Source organism: Amphibalanus amphitrite, unplaced genomic scaffold, assembly GCF_019059575.1.
Source record: "Amphibalanus amphitrite isolate SeventyFive unplaced genomic scaffold, NRLGWU_Aamphi_draft 000870F_arrow, whole genome shotgun sequence".
Classification (NCBI taxonomy): Eukaryota; Metazoa; Arthropoda; class Thecostraca; order Balanomorpha; family Balanidae; genus Amphibalanus; species Amphibalanus amphitrite.
The window spans coordinates 137533-157895 of NW_024882364.1; the positions used below are offsets into that span (position 1 = coordinate 137533).

A 20363-nucleotide genomic window follows, 5' to 3' on the forward strand; every position below is an offset into this window, starting at 1 on the left:
CACGGCATGTTGGGTGCGCGCGCCCCCACGGCGACGATGTGCGCGGCGCACCAGCCTCCACGGCATCGGTGGTTCAGTGGTAGAATGCTCGCCTGCCACGCGGGCGGCCCGGGTTCGATTCCCGGCCGATGCACCATTTATGTAGGGGGGGGGGGGGGGCTCGGGCCGGTCCTTTTGGCCTTTCGCAGCCTCCCCTCTGATTGTATTACTACTACTCTACTTGATGTCCGTGTTAGGCTGAGACGTCTCCCAGCCTGTGCCCGACTGCCACTCGGGCCACGAACATCCCAATGTCTAATTCTACTATTTTTACGTTAAGTTACAATGCATCGTGGTACCAGTGTGAATCACTCCGCCATTTTGAGGCACGCCGCGGTTGGTAGCGCGCCCTTATGGGTTTAGGAGTGAAGCTCCTGGCCATTGATGACTTTACTAATGTACCGATAAAGTTAGACTCCGCCCAATCACCGTTCTCCTCCGACTCATCCCGTTACCAAAAGCATCTGGTCAATTCAACGCCCCATTTATTGTTCATAATTTCGTGATGTGGTCATAACGGACTGCGCTAATTTGACGTTATCATTTTAGAAGCCTATTTCCTACCGCGAACGCAATCTACCCTAACAATACCCTAACGCCACGCATGCTAACCTAACCCTCCACCCGCTTGCTCCTACCTATCTATGGGATGTGCCTTGAGCCCGCACAGCATCCCTGCGTAGTCGGAACCTACCTTCGAGCCAGCTTACCAGCAGCGTGGATGAGGTCGGGTGCAGCGTTGCAGCCTGGTCGGCGTACAGGCACTGACCCCGTTCTCACTCCCCGCTGCGGTTATATACTCGCCCGAAGGTGGATAAGTCCTGTCACCCGGTCTGAGGCTAAAATCGATCGGGCGACAGTGACTTACGGTTCTGACTACGCTGACCTCGACGTGTTTCTAAATGTCAAAAGGCGAGTCAAAAGGCGAGCGAAAACATAAAGAACATACCGCTACACGAATTTCTAGCTATAAACCAAAAGGCACATACCGCGATACACCTTAACAAACACACCGCGACACACCTTACATAAATGCCCCCCTCTTTGGGCCTGGGGTTAAATCCCCTTACTTTGGGGCGGCTCGGCAATCGTGTGTGTGTGTGTTTTTTTTGTTTTTTTAGCGTCACGATTTCCTCTGCCGCGACGGCACCGCGACGTTTTCTTCTTCGGCGACGGCTCAGCGACGGTCTGCTTCCGTAGCTTCTCCTTCGTCCACATGTCCCTCAACATCGTGCAGCGGCGTCCACTACTGCAGCATCTTGGCGTTTCCGCAGCATCGGCATCCCCGCGCGGCATTTCGCTTTTGCAGCCTCATTATGTCCTGCAACACTGGCGCGACGGTGTCCTCTTCGGCGACGATGTGCGCGGCGCACCAGCCTCCACGGCATGTCGGGTGCGCGCGCCTCCACGGCGACGACATTCGCGGCGCACCAGCCTCCACGGCATTGGTGGGTGCGCGCGCCTCCACGGCGACGATGTGCGCGGCGCACCAGCCTTTACGGCTTCGGTGGGTGTGCGCCTCCACGGCGACGATGTGCGCGGCGCACCAGCCTCCACGGCGACGATTTGCGGCCTTCACGGCGACGATGGGCGCGGCGCACCAGCCTCCACGGCATTGGCGGGTGCGCGCGCCTTCACGGCGACGATGTTCGCGGCGCACCAGCCTCCACGGCATGTTGGGTGCGCGCGCCTCCACGGCGACGATGTGCGCGGCGCACCAGCTTCCACGGCATTGGTGGGTGCGCGCGCCTCCACGGCTACGATGTGCGCGGCGCACCAGCCTCCACGGCATGTTGGGTGCGCGCGCCTCCACGGCGACGATGGCGCACCAGCCTCCACGGCATTGGTGGGTACGCGCGCCTCCACGGCGACGATGTGCGCGGCGCACCAGCCACCACGGCATGTTGGGTGCGCGCGCCCCCACGGCGACGATGTGCGCGGCGCACCAGCCTCCACGGCATCGGTGGTTCAGTGGTAGAATGCTCGCCTGCCACGCGGGCGGCCCGGGTTCGATTCCCGGCCGATGCACCATTTATGTAGGGGGGGGGGCTCGGGCCGGTCCTTTTGGCCTTTCGCAGCCTCCCCTCTGATTGTATTACTACTACTCTACTTGATGTCCGGGTTAGGCTGAGACGTCTCCCAGCCTGTGCCCGACTGCCACTCGGGCCACGAACATCCCAATGTCTAATTCTACTATTTTTACGTTAAGTTACAATGCATCGTGGTACCAGTGTGAATCACTCCGCCATTTTGAGGCACGCCGCGGTTGGTAGCGCGCCCTTATGGGTTTAGGAGTGAAGCTCCTGGCCATTGATGACTTTACTAATGTACCGATAAAGTTAGACTCCGCTCAATCACCGTTCTCCTCCGACTCATCCCGTTACCAAAAGCATCTGGTCAATTCAACGCCCCATTTATTGTTCATAATTTCGTGATGTGGTCATAACGGACTGCGCTAATTTGACGTTATCATTTTAGAAGCCTATTTCCTACCGCGAACGCAATCTACCCTAAAGGCCGCCGTCCACTGCGACGGAATTCCGTCCGGAGTCCGTCCGGAATGTCGCCGCATCCGGTCCGGATGCGGTCCGGATGCGGTCCGGATGCGGAGAGCTAATAAATGTTTCCTATCACTTATTACCAAATAAAATATTGCAAGTAACCAGCAGCGAATACTCTTGCCATTCTAAGGAAATAATTTTTACTTACTTCATGATGATCGAGTTCCAATTCTTCGTACAATTCACAATGTTTGCCTCCGATACGGCCCCAAACCACGTCTGTTCCGGACGTTCCGGATGCGTTTTCCGCAGAAAAGTTCAACGCGTCGGACATCACTCTTCCGTCTCCGTAGCAACCGCATCCGAAACGCATGCGGAGAGCTGACGGAAAATCAACAGCTGATTGCCGTTCGGATGCGGTCCGGACGGAGCGCACACGATTTCCGTACGGACCGGATGCGCCCATAGGGTTCTGTGTTAAATTCCGTACGGACCGCACGCGTTCCGCACAGTGGACGGCGGCCTTAACAATACCCTAACGCCACGCATGCTAACCTAACCCTCCACCCGCTTGCTCCTACCTATCTATGGGATGTGCCTTGAGCCCGCACAGCATCCCTGCGTAGTCGGAACCTACCTTCGAGCCAGCTTACCAGCAGCGTGGATGAGGTCGGGTGCAGCGTTGCAGCCTGGGCCCTGTTTCACCGGTGATAGCAGCAAGCTGCTATCACGTTTCGCGAGCTGACGTCATGTCGTGACGCCATACTGTTGTCGTAATGGGTAGTTCCGGCGCACGATTGCCGCGACCTTGGCAGCGGCATTAAGTGACGTATGAGCCTAAAAGTAAGAGTTTACGCAGTCATGATAGTATATATGTTTTTGATATATATTTTTTCAATATGATGTATTTAAAAGAAGTTGGGTTTAGGAAAAATTTGGACATTAACTTCGAACATTTAGCTGATGACGTAAAACAATATTGCGGCAATCGTGCGCCAGAATTGCCCCTAACGTCAGCAGTATGACGTCATCACATTACGTCAGCTCGCGCAATTTGATAGCAGCGTGCTGCTCTCACCGGTGAAACAGGGCCCCGGTCGGCGTACAGGCACTGACCCCGTTCTCACTCCCCGCTGCGGTTATATACTCGCCCGAAGGTGGATAAGTCCTGTCACCCGGTCTGAGGCTAAAATCGATCGGGCGACAGTGACTTACGGTTCTGACTACGCTGACCTCGACGTGTTTCTAAATGTCAAAAGGCGAGTCAAAAGGCGAGCGAAAACATAAAGAACATACCGCTACACGAATTTCTAGCTATAAACCAAAAGGCACATACCGCGATACACCTTAACACAGGGGTGTCGTTTTGTATAGGCCTGGTAGGGCCTGAGCCCTACCAATGTTTAATTGGGCCCTACCAATGTTCCCTGAGCCCTACCAATATTTTGTCAGCCATCACTTTACAAAAAAAAACGAAACAATAAGCAATTAAGCAAATATACATCTAAGGTTCTAACCACGGTGAGCACATGTAGCTGGGAATTATAGGTGTCATGTCCTGGGATCGAGTCTTAAGTCTCTGGTGGATAAGTCTCCAAGAGGCTCGAAAGACCAGTGGTTTTAGACGGCCCATGGCTGCCTCTGAGCGCCGCACACCACGCGACGGCCCCTAATAGAGCCTGGCCCGTCTCCGAAACCAGCCTCTGAAGGCACCGACTTCGGAGGGGTGCCGCGATGCTCCAGAATAGGCCATATTGATTTTAGTAAGTCATACACCCTGATGCCCGAGGGTTCAGCGCCAGGTCCTTCCATCATCAGATCACGAAAACTCAAACTCATAATCTAACTCTCATCCTTTTATTTTAGCAAGCAGCGTTAGTTGTCGAATTCTTCACTCAGCGTGGGCCTTCGAAGCCTTCCCTGGGCCCTTTAATCGCAACCATCCTATTTAGTCGGCGTGGACCTCTCAGAACGGCGTGAGTTCCGCTAACACTACACCTAATAGTGCCTTTAAAACTGCACGTTTGTGCATCGGGTCCGGTGATGGCGTAGATTTCCAAGTTTTTTTAGATTTAGTTTGTCTTGTCAGTGACCAAGGTGGAAAACAAGTGGCCGAAATTCGATGAGAAAGGCAGATTTGGGGGTACCCTACCTTGGGAAACCCTAGTCACATATGGTCGTCCGCCGCCTTTGGGCCCTACCAATCATTTTCGGAAAACGACACCCCTGCCTTAACAAACACACCGCGACACACCTTACAGCAACTGAAGTGTTAGGTAAGCCTAAATGATATGTAAAAAGGTAAGAGACACCCTGATTATCATTTGAGAAACAAAAATATATGAATTTTCCTTATAAGACTCGCTCAATATGCTACTCCGCGGTTTATGCCCCGAGGGTGTCCGAGGGCTCCCGTTAGTTTGTCGTTGGCGCTCGGCTCGCGCGCGAGCCGACGTCACCGCCTGTGACGTCGGCTCGCGAAATACGTCATACCCTGCACACAAAATAGCCGGCTGCCGAACAGCGCTCAAATTCAAATTCGAAATTCTACTCTCCAAGCACAATGCGTTTTTGCCGGCGAATGCGGCGAGTGTTATTCGTGTAACTCAAGGATTGAGAAATGATGCATCTCAAGGGAGTGTCAGCAATTGGAATGACGTCACGAGTACGGAGGGCCTGTCACGCCTGCCCGCGGTATGAAGTTACATTATAGAGTTCAGTGAGTTACACGGTTATTTTCAGACCCCCATGGCAGGGCTGCGGAGTCGGAGTCGGAGTCGGTCGGTTCGACAGTTGTGGACGGAGTCGGAGTCGGAGTCGGAGTCGATTTAGAAACCACGAGCCGGAGGTCGGAGTCGGAGTCACCGAAAATCTGTCGACTCCGCAGCCCTGCTAGGTCTGCGGAGTCGGAGTCGGGAGTTGGAGTCGGTCGGAGTCGACAATTCTTCCCGGAGTCGGAGTCGGAGTCGGAGTCGCCGAAAATCCATCGACTCCGCAGTCCTGCCATGGGTGTTGTTGAGTTTTGATCCACATCAAACGTTTCTTATGTGCACGGTCCAAGCAAGAAAACCATTTTTGGGGTGGTTGAGGCGAAAAACACGAAAGAAACGACGGTCAACTTTCCTACGCCATGGTCTTGCAGATTCAGGGCGCGTTTCAGAACGGCACTTGCCCTTCCCGCAGCGTTCGAACTGAACGAAATTCGATCTTTTTTTGCCATAGCAAGAATGAATAAAAACAAGAATAAAGAAGACTGTATGAAATCATACCCGTCCAATAATTTGACACTGCCGAGTGCCGACAGTCGATCCCGAAATGCTTCCTTCATAATTCAAATCCATCCCAGGTAGCATTTAGCTATACAGAGCAAGCATAAGTGAAAACTCGGGTGTCTCAACATCACTGTTCGATGGTTTATTGACAGATTTGTGCAGTATGGTGAGAGCAACACATCAAAGACGTTAGACGAGCATAGTTTGTTTCGGCACATCCACATAAACATCAGAAGCCTCATTGGACATCATACACTATCTACACTGATCAGTTAAACAACGGCGACATTCACTGCAATCTGGTCCCAATCAGCACTCCTCGCCGTGTCCCTGGGGTGGCCGCGTCTCACGGCCGGCCGGCCCCCGGCCCCGCGGCGCCTACTCCTCCTTGTTCCGCCTGACACGAGACACAAAGTAGGCGATGACGACGATGAGCACGAGCACGCCGAGCACGACGCCGACCACGATCGGCACGGTGTTGTCGACCTCCTCGTCCCAGTAGTCGACCAGGTCGGACTCCCACGTGGTCTCCAGGTTGTTGCTCTCGATCACCCTCTGCCGCCAGGGAACATTTGTCGGTCAGTGACGGCCGAAGGGGAAACAGGGGGCGGCGAAGATATGTTAATGTTTAGGTATATGTGCGTTTCAGGCAGAAGGTGAGCTATGTTGATGCGTTTCAGACGAGGCGGCTGAGTAACACAGATGGTGGGGTCAGCTTGTGGTGTGAGAGATCGACCAACGCTGACAATGGCGGTGTTTCACTGGACACCGCCATTGCAGCCACCACGCTGCTATCGCATTTCGCGAGCTGACAGAAACTGGTCACAGATTGTGGTAATATCGGAGATAGGAGTTTGTTGATGTCTCCATGGAAACCCAATTTGACACGTGTGATGGCGGCGCGCTGGCGGCGGCCGTGAAACAGGGCCAATGTCGGTCGGGATGCGCGCCCTCCCTCCTCCCGGGATGGTGCACGGCCCCTGGGGGTGGAGGCGGGACCAGCTCACCTGCAGATGTGTGTGGAGCGGAGCGAAGTAGCGAACCATCGATATGGAGGACAGCGTGCCGTTAACGGTGTACTGTTTCAGCAGCGCCTTCCATCGCTGCGTGTTTCCAGCCGCCATCAGATCCTTCAGGCCGGCGGCGGCGGAGGAATCCAGAGAGCATCGGTACAGGGGCTTCTCCTCCGCCTTATCAATTTCGAATTGTCCGGCGTCGACGCAGGCCTTTTCGAACAGCTGGAACTGCAGCACCGTCGACATGTAGCGCTGGAAGGCGGGTCGGTCACGCGCCAGGTCCGGCACCGCCAGCATGTCCAAGTCGTCAGCGCTGCGGCTCTCTGAGGGACGCACGCCCTGGATATCCTCCCTGAGGTGGTACGGGGACGCGTCAATATTTAGCGCCAACACTGAAGAGTGTTAAAAGGCGAGATCGATTATTGAGCACACTTTTCACCTTGGCGGAGAGGGAAATGATATGGTATAAAGGGCATCGTTTTTCTGTGTCCTTCCTTCATTCACTGACATGAGATGTCTGCCATATACCCATCAGCAATCAGCTTCCGAACATGATGACGGTCAAACAGAAAAATAGCAGGTAAAATAGCTTCAAGGGATCACAAGCCCCTGACTGTCCCAATGAGAGCGCACTGTGGTCTATTGGCCTACTACCGTGAAGGTTGCGCTGCGGCCGGTCGAGTGCGACTGAGCCCGTGCACCTACCTCAGCTCCCACCAGCGGTGCTCCCAGCGGTCCAGGCTGTTGCCGAACAGCTCCCACAGCCACTTGTTGGTCACGTAGTTGAACGGAAGCGGCGCCAGCTGAGAACGACGCAGGTACATACATCAGGCGCGGGCTGAATCGACGAGTCTTGACCACACCGCAAAGGGCGATATTAAGTATTGTGGTAATCACTCGACCACCGATGTGCACGTCAAGTTGCAAGTAACTAGATGGAGACCAATATTACTCACGTGCTGGAGAGCGCGCCGGTACAGGAAGTCGATGTCATATAGGCCGTCAACCTGGGCCATCGGCACCGGCAGCAGACTCTTGGATTCCAGGTTACTGGGCGAGAGGACTGAGAGCGACACGGCCCCGGCCACGGCCTCGGTGAAAGCTGCCGGTCAGAGCGAGAGTCAGACTCAGAGTCAGTCAGAGTCAGACAGTCGGGAGGCCATATAGACTCACAGTGAGATTCACAGAGGGTCAGCGCAGGCACAGACCCGGTGGACGAACGCAGTCTGCACACGTCATGTACCTTATCTGACTGTGCCTTTAACTGTCCGGTTATGACCCCCATGAGTGTGTCAAAAACCTGCCATCACACTGTTCAGTTCGGTTCACCTCCCAGTCCTACTGTTCCACAGGCTGATCCCTGACCCTCGCACCGGCCTGCGCCGGGAGCGGGGTCTGCGGCAGTGGTCGCTCACCGGGGTTGGCTGCGGTACGGTACTCGGGGTCTAGGCTGCGGTACTGGAGGTAGTAGGCCAGCTCGGCGCTCTTGGCATGCACCCGTTCGTAGTTGTCCATGGTAATCTCCGGCGTGACGCGGATCCTGGACAGCGAGTTACAGCCGCAGTCAGAACATGGACATTAGCTCAACCAGCATCCATCAGTTCAGTTCAGACAGACGTCCCAAGTTTAGCAAGGTACTCGTCACTTCATACCTATAGACATCACCTATCAGGCGTCATATTATAATGGCAAATGTTAGCCACTTATACACCTGCAGCTTTCTGATTGATTATTTGATTCGTTTTTATACAAATCTGATGGAAATGGAAAAGAAAAGTTCATGCATATAAATTTCAAACGACCCGAGTCCGAGAGGACATAACGTGCGACAAAGCTGTCGAGCTGCGATGTGCCGAATCACCTACTTGATACAGTCGTCGACTCCCGATGTCCAGGCCAGGGCGTCACAGTCCTGACCCTTCTCACACTCCACCCAGTTGGAATCCCCGAAACACTCCGTATTCATCAGGTCATCAACTAGACCAAGCTTCTTCAGGTACTCAGCGGCATCGGTCTGGATTTTCACAATGTCGTACGACTGTAAAGAAACGCCAACGCGTCATTAACGATACATGTAAAAACACTTCGTTTTGCATTAGGAACCTTACGAGCTTATCAAACGAGATAAGCCGAATCACATCATTCGTGCCACATTCGATTCTATTGGCCCGCACGCAGAGAGTGTTCTGAGTAATGTCCTACTCCTGTGTGTCGGGCGAGTGCACCGTCAGCTTCATGTGAACCGTACCTGCTCCTCCAGTTTGTCGGTGATGTCCACAGTATAGTTGTCGAACGGCTTGGTGTCGTTGTAGATGTTCCTCCAGTCAGCAGCGAACATGTCTCCTGTTAAGGGAGGCGGGGACAGCGGCCGTCAGTTACTGTAACTCTCTCGCTGTGTGGGGGTCGGTGGGACTCGGAAGGGTGGGTACATATAAAGAGGAGATGTAATGACAGCAGCTGTGAAGCGGCGTACATGGGGGTGACAGAGCCGTACCGGTTCCTGACGACGTGTGAGTGTATGCGTGAGAAAGGGGGTAGGATAAGGGACAGGTACTGGAACAGGGTCTCACCGAGTAGGTGCGACGGCAGCGGCTGTTTGCCGGTGGCCGAGCTCAGGCCGGCCTGGTTCAGCTGGTGGCGCACCACCGTGTGCAGGCTGCGGTAGAGCTCGTCCAGGTCGGCCCACGTGTCGGCCAGCTCCTCCAGCAGGGTCTCGTTGGTCGAGCCGTAGCCGTAAGGCTCCAGCCAGAACTGACCGTAGTGCTGCAGACCTGGAAACAGGCGGCCGGGCGTCAGAGCCCGTAGGACGTGACGGAGCAGCAGGCAGCCAGAGAGACGCGACGGCGCGGCAGTGCTTCTGTGCTTGTACCGAACAGCGCGGACCGGGCAGTGAGCGGCCCAGGGGAGGCGGTGGCACCACGGCAAGGAGACAGCCGGCAACTGCACCGTGCCGTTAGAGGTCCTGAGTACAGCTAGACAAGTCTCGGCTACCCGGGAAACCCCAGCTGAGGACAGAGTCTACAAAAACAGCCGCGCCGGCCGTGACCACCTACCGGCCTGGCTGGCAGCGTCGCGACCCCTGGCGATATAGTCGGAGAAGGTGGAGTGCAGGTCAGTCTTGGCTGCGGCCCGGTACTGGCGCCAGTAGTACTGCGCCTCCTCCTCCTCCATCGATCCGGCGGCCATCACCGTCTGCAGGTCTGCGCGCAGAGTGGGAGGTCGTGGCGGTGACCGAGCGGAGCACAGACGCGGTCACACGGGTCACGGGCAAACGTGGTTACACAGACAGAAAAACACGGTTAGATAGACGGGCAAACTCAGTCACACAGTCGGGCAAACGGGGTTACATAGACGGGCGAACACGGTCATATAGTCGGCCAACACCTAACACGGTAGCACATACGGGAAACAGGCTGACACATACTTTATAACAGACACACTGCTCTTGTGTCTGCTTTGAAAAACCGAACTAAGCGTATATCCTCGGAGATTGACCCTGTCTCACGAAGCGACCGACCCAGAGCCGCGCCGAACGTACCCCAGATGGTCAGCTTTTCGGCGTCGTCGCAGCTCTGTTTGTCAAACGGGCACACGGACACGCCCACGTAGGCCTTCAGAAGACCGGCGGTCGACTGCAGCAGCTGAAGGAACAGAGTGGTCGGGATAAATGATGAATGCCGGTAAAAGGCATCACCCAGTCGGTATAAATAACTGGCCAGATGCCCGTCTAAACATACAGTGGCATTAAGGTGCTCGACAGGCTATTACGCTTCACAAAAAAAGAAACCAAACCTTGGCATGCAAAGTCCCTCTTAATCGAACAATCATGCAGGAAATAGTCATTCATAAATGACAAAAATATGTTGATGAAATGTGCACGAATCTTATTTAACTAGACTATGACTAGACCACGACTGAATATCCCACAGCAGTCAAACCGCGTGCGACTAGCCAGTCGGTATAGATCACCAGTTGTAAGCAGCTGAGGGACGAGTCAGCACAGCTCTTCAGTTGGAGCCGCGTCAGCCAGTACCCAGCACGGGTCGCCTAGTTAGAGCCGTGAGTCAGCATACCGCCGCCAACAGTCGGCTCGGGTGTGCCGGCTCACAGCCGACTCACGGTATATGCCGCACTGAGAGCCGACTCACCCGACACAGCCGACTCACGGTATCGTCTGCCGCACTGGGAGCCGACTCACCCGACTCCTATGATGGCTCACAGCCGACTCACAGCCGACTCACGGTATATGCCGCACTGGGTGCCGACTCACCCGACTCCTATGATGGCTCACAGCCGACTCACGGCATCGCCTGCAGCACTGGGAGCCGACTCACCCGACTCACATGATGGCTCACAGCCGACTCACGGCATCGTCTGCCGCTCTGGGAGCCGACTCACCTGCTCCAACGTGTCGTCGTTGGCGGCGCCGAGATCCTTCTCCGACAGAATGAACAGCTCGCCCCACAGCTTCGCCTCGTCAGTACTCGACGAATCATTGATCCACTTGTCGGGGTTGTCACCCAGCGACGACCGGGCCTCGTTCCTCCTCTGAAGGAAAGCCTTCTGATATTTAACCTGCAAAAACAGAAAGTCGAGAAAATAAGGGGTAGTTGGGGCATCGGAGGAATTGTCAAGGCCTTCAGGAATATCAGGGAGAAACAGCATAAAATAATAATAAAAATGGTTAAGTATCTACAAGTATTGTGCCATGTCAACACAAGTTTCGGTAACAACTAGAAGGATGAAGACCTGAGCATATTTGTAAGCAAGACACTGTTCATTTATTGCCACGCTGATGACATTCTACTGATAAACCCCTAATACACCGGACAGTCGAGCGTTGTGCTCGACTCCCGAGTGAGGAGGAAGGGGAGGACGGGTGCAGTGCCCGGGGAGGAGGGGTGCAGTGCCCGGGGAGGAGGGGTGCAGTGCCCGGGGAGGAGGGGTGCAGTGCCCGGGGAGGAGGGGTGCAGTGCCCGGGGAGGATGGAGTGCAGTGCTGGGGAGGAGGAGTGCAGTGCCCGGTGAGGATGGAGTGCAGTGCTGGGGCGCGGTCCGGCCGCCGACCGTCAGCTCACCAGGTTGTCCAGGTTCTCTGTGGCGTTCAGGTCCAGGCCGAACTCCCACTCGGCATCGGTCTCGTTCTGTCGGAAAACGTCGAACTCGTCGTTCCAGAGACAGAGCGCCTTCTCCTCCGGGGTCTTCTGGTCGACCGGCACATTGCCACAGGCGGTGGCAGCGGTCGGTGCCTGCCGCCGGACGGGCACCACGGGGGCCGCCGGCGCAAAGCCACCCGGCGTCTGGTCATCTGAAAACAGCGGCGAGGCACTGTGAGTCGTGGCCTCCAATCACGGCGCTACGCTGAGATACATCGGCCCTTACAGTCACAGTCAGTCACAGGCCTCTCACAGTGCAGCCACCGCTATAGCCTCCGTCACGAACCACTTCTAGAACGTGTGGGGTGGGGACTACTGAGAGGAGGCTTTGAGCGAGTCATTTTTTGTTTCTTATCCTCCATTTCCAGCGGGTACCTCATCCTTAAGATCCGGCGTGTCACTCACCCTCCAGTTCCAGTGTACGCAGAAGCCGCGGCTGCTCGCCCGTCAGACGGCGCAGCGGCTGGAAGAAGGTGATCAGAGGCTCGGCGCTCGGCGCCCGTCCGGTGGTCTCCTGAAGCAGGCGGTCCCAGGGCAGAGAGCTACCGGCCGCCATCACTCGGCTGAAAGACAGAGCAAGGGGTCAGATCGTCAGAAACAATATGGGTCAGCTCGAACACCGCATACTCGTCGCATCAGCGGGCATCGAACAAAAGAGTCTACTCAGGGGTAACACGGGTAGGTTAGATCCGCGGACACATGATACAAGGGTCAGCTCTAGAGATGTCAATCGGATACCAATTAACAAGTTCTTGGTATACCGATACCAAACCGATACCAACTTGGCATTTGGTATTTCAATCCTAATGTACTTGGTATTTTGTTGGTATTATGAGCCCTCACTAATGTATAAGAAGGCTGAGAAATTTGTAAAAAGTCGGTATTTCCCTCATGTTATGAAGTTGGTTCGGTATCGGTATTTCCTTACGGTTCATGTTGGGATTTCGTTTGGTATCGGTATTCAGATGTTCTGTAATTGACATCACTAGTCAGCTCAGTAGACACAGGACACAGTGGACACCGGACATACTGGCCAGCACACGGCCAAACATAACAATGTGCCCATATCCTCCCGACATGCCTGCGTGCCCACACCCCACCGGCGCCACCAGTCGCCACTGACATTCAGCCGCCTCTGGAGGCGTCCCTACCTGATCAGAGCTCCGGCAGCCTCGGCGCCGTCCGGCAGACACTGGGCCGTGCCCTCGGGGCAGGCGGCAGCATGCAACTGGAAGCCAGCCACGCCGGCCAGCACGCGCGCGATGTGGCGTCCGGCGTCGTAGAAGTGTTTGTCGAGCTGGGAGGGCGTGGCGGCGGCGGCCGGCGCTCCGAGAGCAGAGCTCATCTCGGTGCGCCAGGTGGCGTCAGCGTCGGTGGCCGGCGCCGCCTCGAGCGCCTCCAGCCAGCGCAGCGAGGCTGCGTGGTAGCTGATTGGCAGCAGCTGTCGCAGAGAGGTCAGAACGGTCAGGGCTCCACGAATATAGAATCAACTGGGAGTCATGGGGCATACAGCAAAGGACGGTATGGCAAAGCGGTGCCAGTTCACGCTGCATGTTATTATAAGAAAGAAAGTGTAGGTTAATAATATAAAGAGTGGCGTTGATACGTGAGTGGATATGAATTGGCCGGGTGGCAGGCGGTCGAGATGGCCCGGCGGCCTCGTTGCCGCTTACCTGAGTGACAGCCGCCTCCATCACGGCGTTGGCGGCCTGCTGGCATCCGATGTCGCCATGGCAGCGGGCGTCGGCCTGACCGGCCGAGCGGCCGCCGCGCGCCAGGTACAGGCTCACCACAGCCAGACGGGCCTTGGAGGAGGCCTCGTCGGAGCGGTATCCGTACAGCAGCTGCTGCACCACGGAGGGCTGCAGCGCCAGCAGAGAGACGCACTCGGACACGGCGCGCTCGAACCCTGCCGGCGCCGGACAGGAACACAATCAGATACTGCAGCACAGACACACAGACACAGTCAGACACTGCGGTACAGACACACAGACACTCAGATACTGCAGCACAGACACACAGACACAGTCAGACACTGCGGCACGGACACACAGACACAGTCATACACTGCAGTACAGACGCACAGACAGACACTTCGGCACACAGTACAGACAGACATACATGACACTGAGGCACGGAACACACAGCTAGACGCTTAGATACTGCGCAACAGACGTACAAACAGCCAATCCAGAATATACTGCGGCAAGGCCACGCTGACAAGAAGCTTAACATCACAGGCAAACACTGCAGCAAAACATCGACTACAGTGTGTAGGTACACATTTATACAAGGGCACGGTGCATCTGCTACAAAATGGACACCTGCATTGAAACGAAAACTTGTTTTTTCCCAGCTGTAGAGCCCTACAAACAAATACTTTACACTATCAATGCGCTTCTACTCAAACCCCGCGTTACGAAACCAATTGCAAGGAGGGAACACCAAACAAAGTCAAAGTCCACGTCCTGCAGGTACGGCAACAATATATGACAGCAATGCCAGATGGTACAAGACCCAATGCGATACACCCTGGCAAGCTTGAGAGCGGGCCGCAGTAGACGAACATTTATTGTTGAAATAGCGATAACCAAATAAGAACATCTACGGATCCATTTAAGAAACAACAGCAGGGAAGCTAACGAGACATGTGATAGTGATACAGTCCTAGCCGACACGGCATTCGCAGGTGTGAGCCACCCACTGAGTAGCCTCGAGGCAAGGCACCGTAAAGCGATGCTAGTGGGAAGAGGAGCACCGCTGAGCGCTCTCGGGGTCTCCACCTACCGGGGAACGGTGCAGTGTGGAAGGGCGCCGGCTGGCCGGCGGCGGCCGTCCGCAGGTACTCGGCAGAGGTCATCAGGGACAGCGCCGAGCGCAGGCCCTGCGCGTTCGTGTCGGCGCACAGACGCATCCTGCGTGAGCGAGAGGGAGGGAGGGTCAGAGCATCAACAATAGGTACCGAAAAGTTACGATTTTTCACCATTTTCCTACTATATAAGACTTTTTAAAGTTAGGTAGACGAAGTTTGTTATATTTGTTGAGCAAAAATCTACCCTGCTAAACAGTTGCTAGCACGAGACATTCACAACATTAAGGTCCATTCAGCAGCTACCTCGTTCTCGCCTAACACGGGCCTCCGGTGTCGGTTCATTACACCCACCTGTCGGCGTCCACATAGCTGGAGCAGTCGGCGGCGGCGGCGCGGAACTCAGAGTTGGCCCAGAAGCGGGCCGGGGCGGCCGGCAGACCGAGCAGCCCGAGGAACTGCTCCGAGAGCCGAGCCAGCTGCTCGGTGCTCAGCTCCTGGCGGAGAGGTCAGATGTCGGTCTCAGAGCCGGGACCACAGGAGGTCACTAGCCGAAAGAAAAGTCGGAGATTACAGGTCAATAATGGAATACAGACACTGGGAGATCACCTATTTAAAGCCGGAGATCACAGACAGAAAAGGGTCGGCGCTGGACGGTACAGAGAGCCAATCCAGCAGCCTGCCGGCCCAGCAGCGTGATAGATGGCGCATAACCGGGGGCAAGTCAGCGTGCAAGCAATACACTCAGGTTCGCGTCAACTACGGGTCATTAGGCGCCCCCGATCGTTCTGAACATGTAGAGGAGTCGAGCCCGGCCGGTGTTTGTTGGTCGCTCTCACCTTTTCCCGCAGGAGGTCGGATACCACGTTAGCCACGTCCGGGTAGGGCAGCGCCAGCTTCACCAGCTCGGCACAATCGTCACGAGCCGCGCACGCTGCCGACGGAGATAGAGAGACAGGTTAATCCCGAGGGAAGACGGGTGAGCTCAGAAAAATGATACATTCCGAGGAGTCAGATGAACTACGAGATAGCTAATAGAACTTTGAGAAAGACGGGTTAACTCCGAGAAAGACGGGTGAACACCGCGAACTTCGCGAGAGACGGGTGATCTTTGAATAGCTATGTACATACATTCTTATAGCGACCGGGTGAATAGCTATGTTGGTGTCTAAGCGTCATAGATGTGATGGCCTTCAAACGACACCTTTTAGTTGTGTACCACAATTTTATAAACAGCGGCATCGTTTTGGACATTACCCGACGGCATTACTAACACCACTCGGCAGGACTGGTGAGCGGGACGGCACGTACCGTACACGAGGTCGGTGACGGAGCCACCGGCCGGCGCCGGCAGGCTGCGGAGGTGCTCCAGCAGACCAGAGACCAGCGGCGCCGTGCGCGACCACAGGGTCTGCAGCTCCGAGCGGGCCTCACCCGAGCCGGTGGTGAACGGCGCCCACCACAGCTGGGAGGCCGACTCCATACCTACGGGAACGGCATATTGGGTCAGAGAACATAACCTCATCTGCATAACCTCACCGCAGCTGGGAGGCCGACTCCATACCTGTGGAACATGCAGCCCGGTTAGGGCACAGGCTACACAATCTCACCATAGCTGGGAGGCCGACTCCATACCTAAGGGAACGGCGGACCGGGTCAGAGAGCATACTACCAACACAATTTCACCACAGCTGGGAGGCCAAGTTCATACCCGCATGAACAGTCAACATAGCTCAGAAAACAAAAGCAGGGGTCATACCTGCACTGGTTGGGGACCATGTGCCTGTGGGACAGGTCAGTCCAGGCAAGGATTCTTACCTACGGGAGCGAGTCAGCACTAGACATGATTTGACATCTGAGCCGCAAACGTGGTAAGCAAGAGCGACGGAAAGTTAAAAAGAAATATGCTGAAACAGGTTAACCTTAGTTCGGATGAAGTGGTCACAGAAAAGAGCTGTGGTTAGGTTTTCTCAATCTGATAGGATGCAATCACTTATGCCGTCAACGCAATCGTTGATTTGGGCTGACACTATCAAAACCGCATCCGTTGTGCAATGCATCAATGTCCTCATATGAGGTGAAGATAGCGAGCACTTCACTTGAGCTGAGTGGTTTGAAATACAGCCCGACGATCAGTAAATGGAACGCAACGCTCAAGCACTTGATACCACAGATCAAGTGTTGCACCCAGATAGCAAGGTTATTTGTTCGTAAAATTTACTGCTTCAAGGACATCAAACGACTTTTTATCTGGATGAAAAAAGGGGCATTACCTCCCCGGCACAGGGAAGGCATTACACTCGAAGAGTATGTCTATCTCCGCAGAAAAGTGAAAACATGATTTACAGTAGAATGATGGCAATGTAGCTAGCTTCCTAAGTAAAAGACCAGGGTTCCAGAGCTATGTAGTTCCGCATTTTCCTACTTAAATACCCCAGACATACATTACAATGAGTGAAGTGCGACCTATCGAGTATGTACCGTGACACAAAGTCAAACATTCAACCACAAGCGTACGCTATCCTTCATGTGGCTAGGCGCTCAGTGTAGCGTACTTCACAGGCTCGAAGCCCCATGTTCCAGAGTCAAGTGCATGTTTAAACCCGTATTCCTAGACCAGCTGTCTCGTTTATCCTGTGGGGCAGGTCAGTGACGCCTGCCCTGTAGACCAGAGCAGAACGTGTCCCCTGAGCCCGGCCAGGGGTCTAGTCTTCCCCGTCTCCCAGGTCAGGTATTATGTCTCCCCTCAGCCGGGCCAGGTACTCTTGTCTCCTCTGTCTCCTTCTCCCCTGTCTTCCAGGTCAGGTCGTTTTGTCTCCCCTGTCTCCCAGATCAGGTGCTATTGTCTCCCCGAACCTCAGGTCAGGTAATCTGGTCTCCTCTGTCTCCCCAGATCAGGTGGTTTTGTCTTCCCTCAGCCCGGTAAGGTGCTCCTGTGCCCCTTCCTTCCAGGTCAGATGGTTTGTTTCCCTGCCTCCCAGGTCAGGTTATTTTGTCTCCCCTCCTTCTCAGGTCAGGCGGTCCTGTGTCCCATATCTTCCAGGTCAGGTAGTGTTTGTCTCCCCTGTGTCACATGTCAGGTGGTTTGTCTCCCCCTGTCTCTCCAGGTCAGGTGGTTTGTCTCCTTGCCTCCCAAGTCAGGTGTTCCTGCGCCCCTATCTCCTCGGTCAGGCGGTCCCACCGTGTCCCTGTCTGCCGGTACCGGTATCTGCCCACTCAGAGGCGTCCCGATAATGTATCAGTGGAACACAAGAGGCGGCCGTCCCGTCCCGGCCCGGCGCGCGGTACAAGTGCGTCACTGCTGTCACGGGACCCCCACTAAAGATACCCCCCCCCCCCCAGGAGGACGGGGAGGGAAACTTCACCGATTAGATATCATATAATGCCAAAGGGAAATACTGAGGATGAGCTAAAAGTTGATCAGATAAGGTGACTTGGACATAAAACCATATCTTAACAACGCCAAGGACTAAAACCACCGATTGCCGAAAACGAAACCCAGGCGTACCACTAAGCGCAAAGCATAGATTCGCTTTAAAGGGCAGAACATTGGCTCGTTATTACAACAGCCAGAGCTTCTGCCCGCGTGCACGTGAGTTTGAATCGACTGAGGGATTGAGGTCGATTAGTTCAGTAACACGGCACAGTGGTAACACAAACACTCCGAGTCGGAGGATCTACTCACCGAGAGCAGTGGCCATGGCGCCCTGGGCCGTCAGGTACTCCCGCAGGGCGTCGTAGACCTTCTGTTGGCGCAGCTCACCGTCCACACTCAGCATACCGTCCAGCTCCACCTTGCCCAGGTTCATCTGACGGCCGGGTACACAGAGCCGTCTCAACAATTGGAAGATCGCAACCGGCCAAAACAGCGGTCAAATACAATTCACTGGCTGCCGGCCGGGTCATGTAGCCGACTCAGTACTCGGTACTCGGTACACTGACACAGGCCACAGTGGTCACACGGAACAATGGCCAACGGTCGGGTCACACAACCGAATCAGCACTAGCGACACCGCTACTGGTCGACACAGGGCTAGACAAAGGTAAAATGCAACGTACCGATGGCTAGTTAATCGAGGGGACGGTGGGCCAAGTAAGGTCACCTGATCTAAACAAGAAAGCCAGCAACAACATCCGCGGCCTATCACACTGCATCCGTCACCCTCTACACCAAACCACTAATCACAGCGACCGGCGATTCGTGCAAAACCAACCAAGAATGAGAGCGCGCTTCTTCTAGCATGTGCCGCGATGTGAATTGGCTGCAGCAAGGCGACTGAGTAGCCCACGACAAAATGCAATATGTTTTGACAGGTGAAGACTTGTTGCAAATGTGCAGTAGACCGAAGGCCGTTCGGTTACCGTATCAAGCACACATGTGCGTACGTGTGTGCGTGTCTGCGTGCATTCCCTCACCGTGGCGGCGTTACGCTGCAGCTGCAGTCGCCTCTGGACCGTCTCCCAGTTGTGGGGCTGCTCCTTCAGTCGGGTCAGCAACGCCGCCGACAGCGTGGCCAGACGCAGCTCGGCCTCTCCCGGCTGTGACCGGGCGGAGTAGGGGTCACAGGGGGTCAGAGGACTGTCACCGAGTCAACTGGGAGGGGTTTAACGCCCGAAGGACTGGAGGTGATGGACTGAATGATGAATGACACCAAATGCAGGGTTCAGAGATATAAGAAATACCGATAGCCCAAAACGGGCACCACGGTTTCATCTGGACGTTCGTTCCATTTTGTTTATTCCTTACTAACTACGACAATGTCATCATGATAAGTAGTAACAATACGCAATGATTATGTTTTAGCAATATAAATACACGCTTGCTGTTAGAGCAGAGCACGTCTAGCCTTGTAAAACTGTAAATCATGCGGCACTGCCTGTGAGAGCGGTGTTCTTTCACTGGCCGGGACAGGCCGCCCGGATTCTCACCTGTGCGCCGTGCTGCCTCTGCCAGCGTTCCCGACCGGCCTCGGCCACCAGCTGGTCATACTCGTGCTGCACAGAGTCGCTCCAGGCAGGCACGGCAGCGCCCAGCGCCACAGCGGCCAGGGACGCCAGCAGGCAGCAGGCGAGCGCCGCGGCGCGCATGCTGAGACCACGGGCGGGTCGAACGGACAGAACAGACGACGGTCACGGGCAGACCGGACCAACAGACGACCGCCGGTCCCGACGCGCTAATGACGGCTGGGTCGGCCGCCGCCGGCGCACCGCGGGCCGACAGATAGGGCGGGCAGGGGCGGCTACGGCGGCCGGGGGCGGGGGATCGCGACGGCGCACGGCGGATAAACCGACGGCAGAGGTGCCGCCGGCGGTGCTCATACGAAACCTGATCCACTGAGAGCGTTCGGTCAATGCGCTTCGTATGACACTCGTGCCTACGTTTATGACAGGCCTGTCACCTTTCTTCAAAATTTCTCCAGTTGAATGTCCAGTGCGTGTGAAATCCTCCTTGATCGTGCTCATTTTCCCGGCCGATTTACTTCAATAAATGGTTATTAAGACCTTGTCTGACCCGAGCACAAACAACATTCCGTGTTTCTGACGTTCCAGCCTCCTAAATATGAACTTTTC

The 20363-nt window shown here is 55.2% G+C and overlaps 1 protein-coding gene and 2 non-coding genes across 3 annotated transcripts; 2 read left to right on the top strand and 1 right to left on the bottom strand.

The window, feature by feature from the left end:
* The first annotated feature begins 62 nt into the window (after positions 1–62).
* Positions 63–133, top strand: Trnag-gcc. The gene has a single exon. It is a non-coding gene; the product is annotated as a tRNA-Gly (tRNA).
* Positions 134–1996: 1863 nt separating this feature from the next.
* On the top strand, positions 1997–2067 carry Trnag-gcc. The gene has a single exon. It is a non-coding gene; the product is annotated as a tRNA-Gly (tRNA).
* Positions 2068–5931: 3864 nt separating this feature from the next.
* On the bottom strand, positions 5932–19980 carry LOC122367429 (angiotensin-converting enzyme-like). Its single transcript, XM_043340488.1, has 22 exons — positions 19722–19980; positions 19209–19331; positions 18478–18601; positions 16104–16277; positions 15632–15726; positions 15147–15289; positions 14771–14898; positions 13657–13892; positions 13135–13424; positions 12389–12546; positions 11906–12135; positions 11227–11403; positions 10367–10469; positions 9882–10028; positions 9399–9599; positions 9077–9171; positions 8694–8866; positions 8244–8368; positions 7785–7930; positions 7534–7631; positions 6820–7180; positions 5932–6367 (listed from the first exon to the last, which is right to left on the bottom strand). Exons 1-22 carry the CDS (start codon positions 19878–19880, stop codon positions 6191–6193), a joined length of 3663 nt encoding a protein of 1220 aa, XP_043196423.1. The 5' UTR covers positions 19881–19980; the 3' UTR covers positions 5932–6190.
* Positions 19981–20363: the final 383 nt, after the last annotated feature.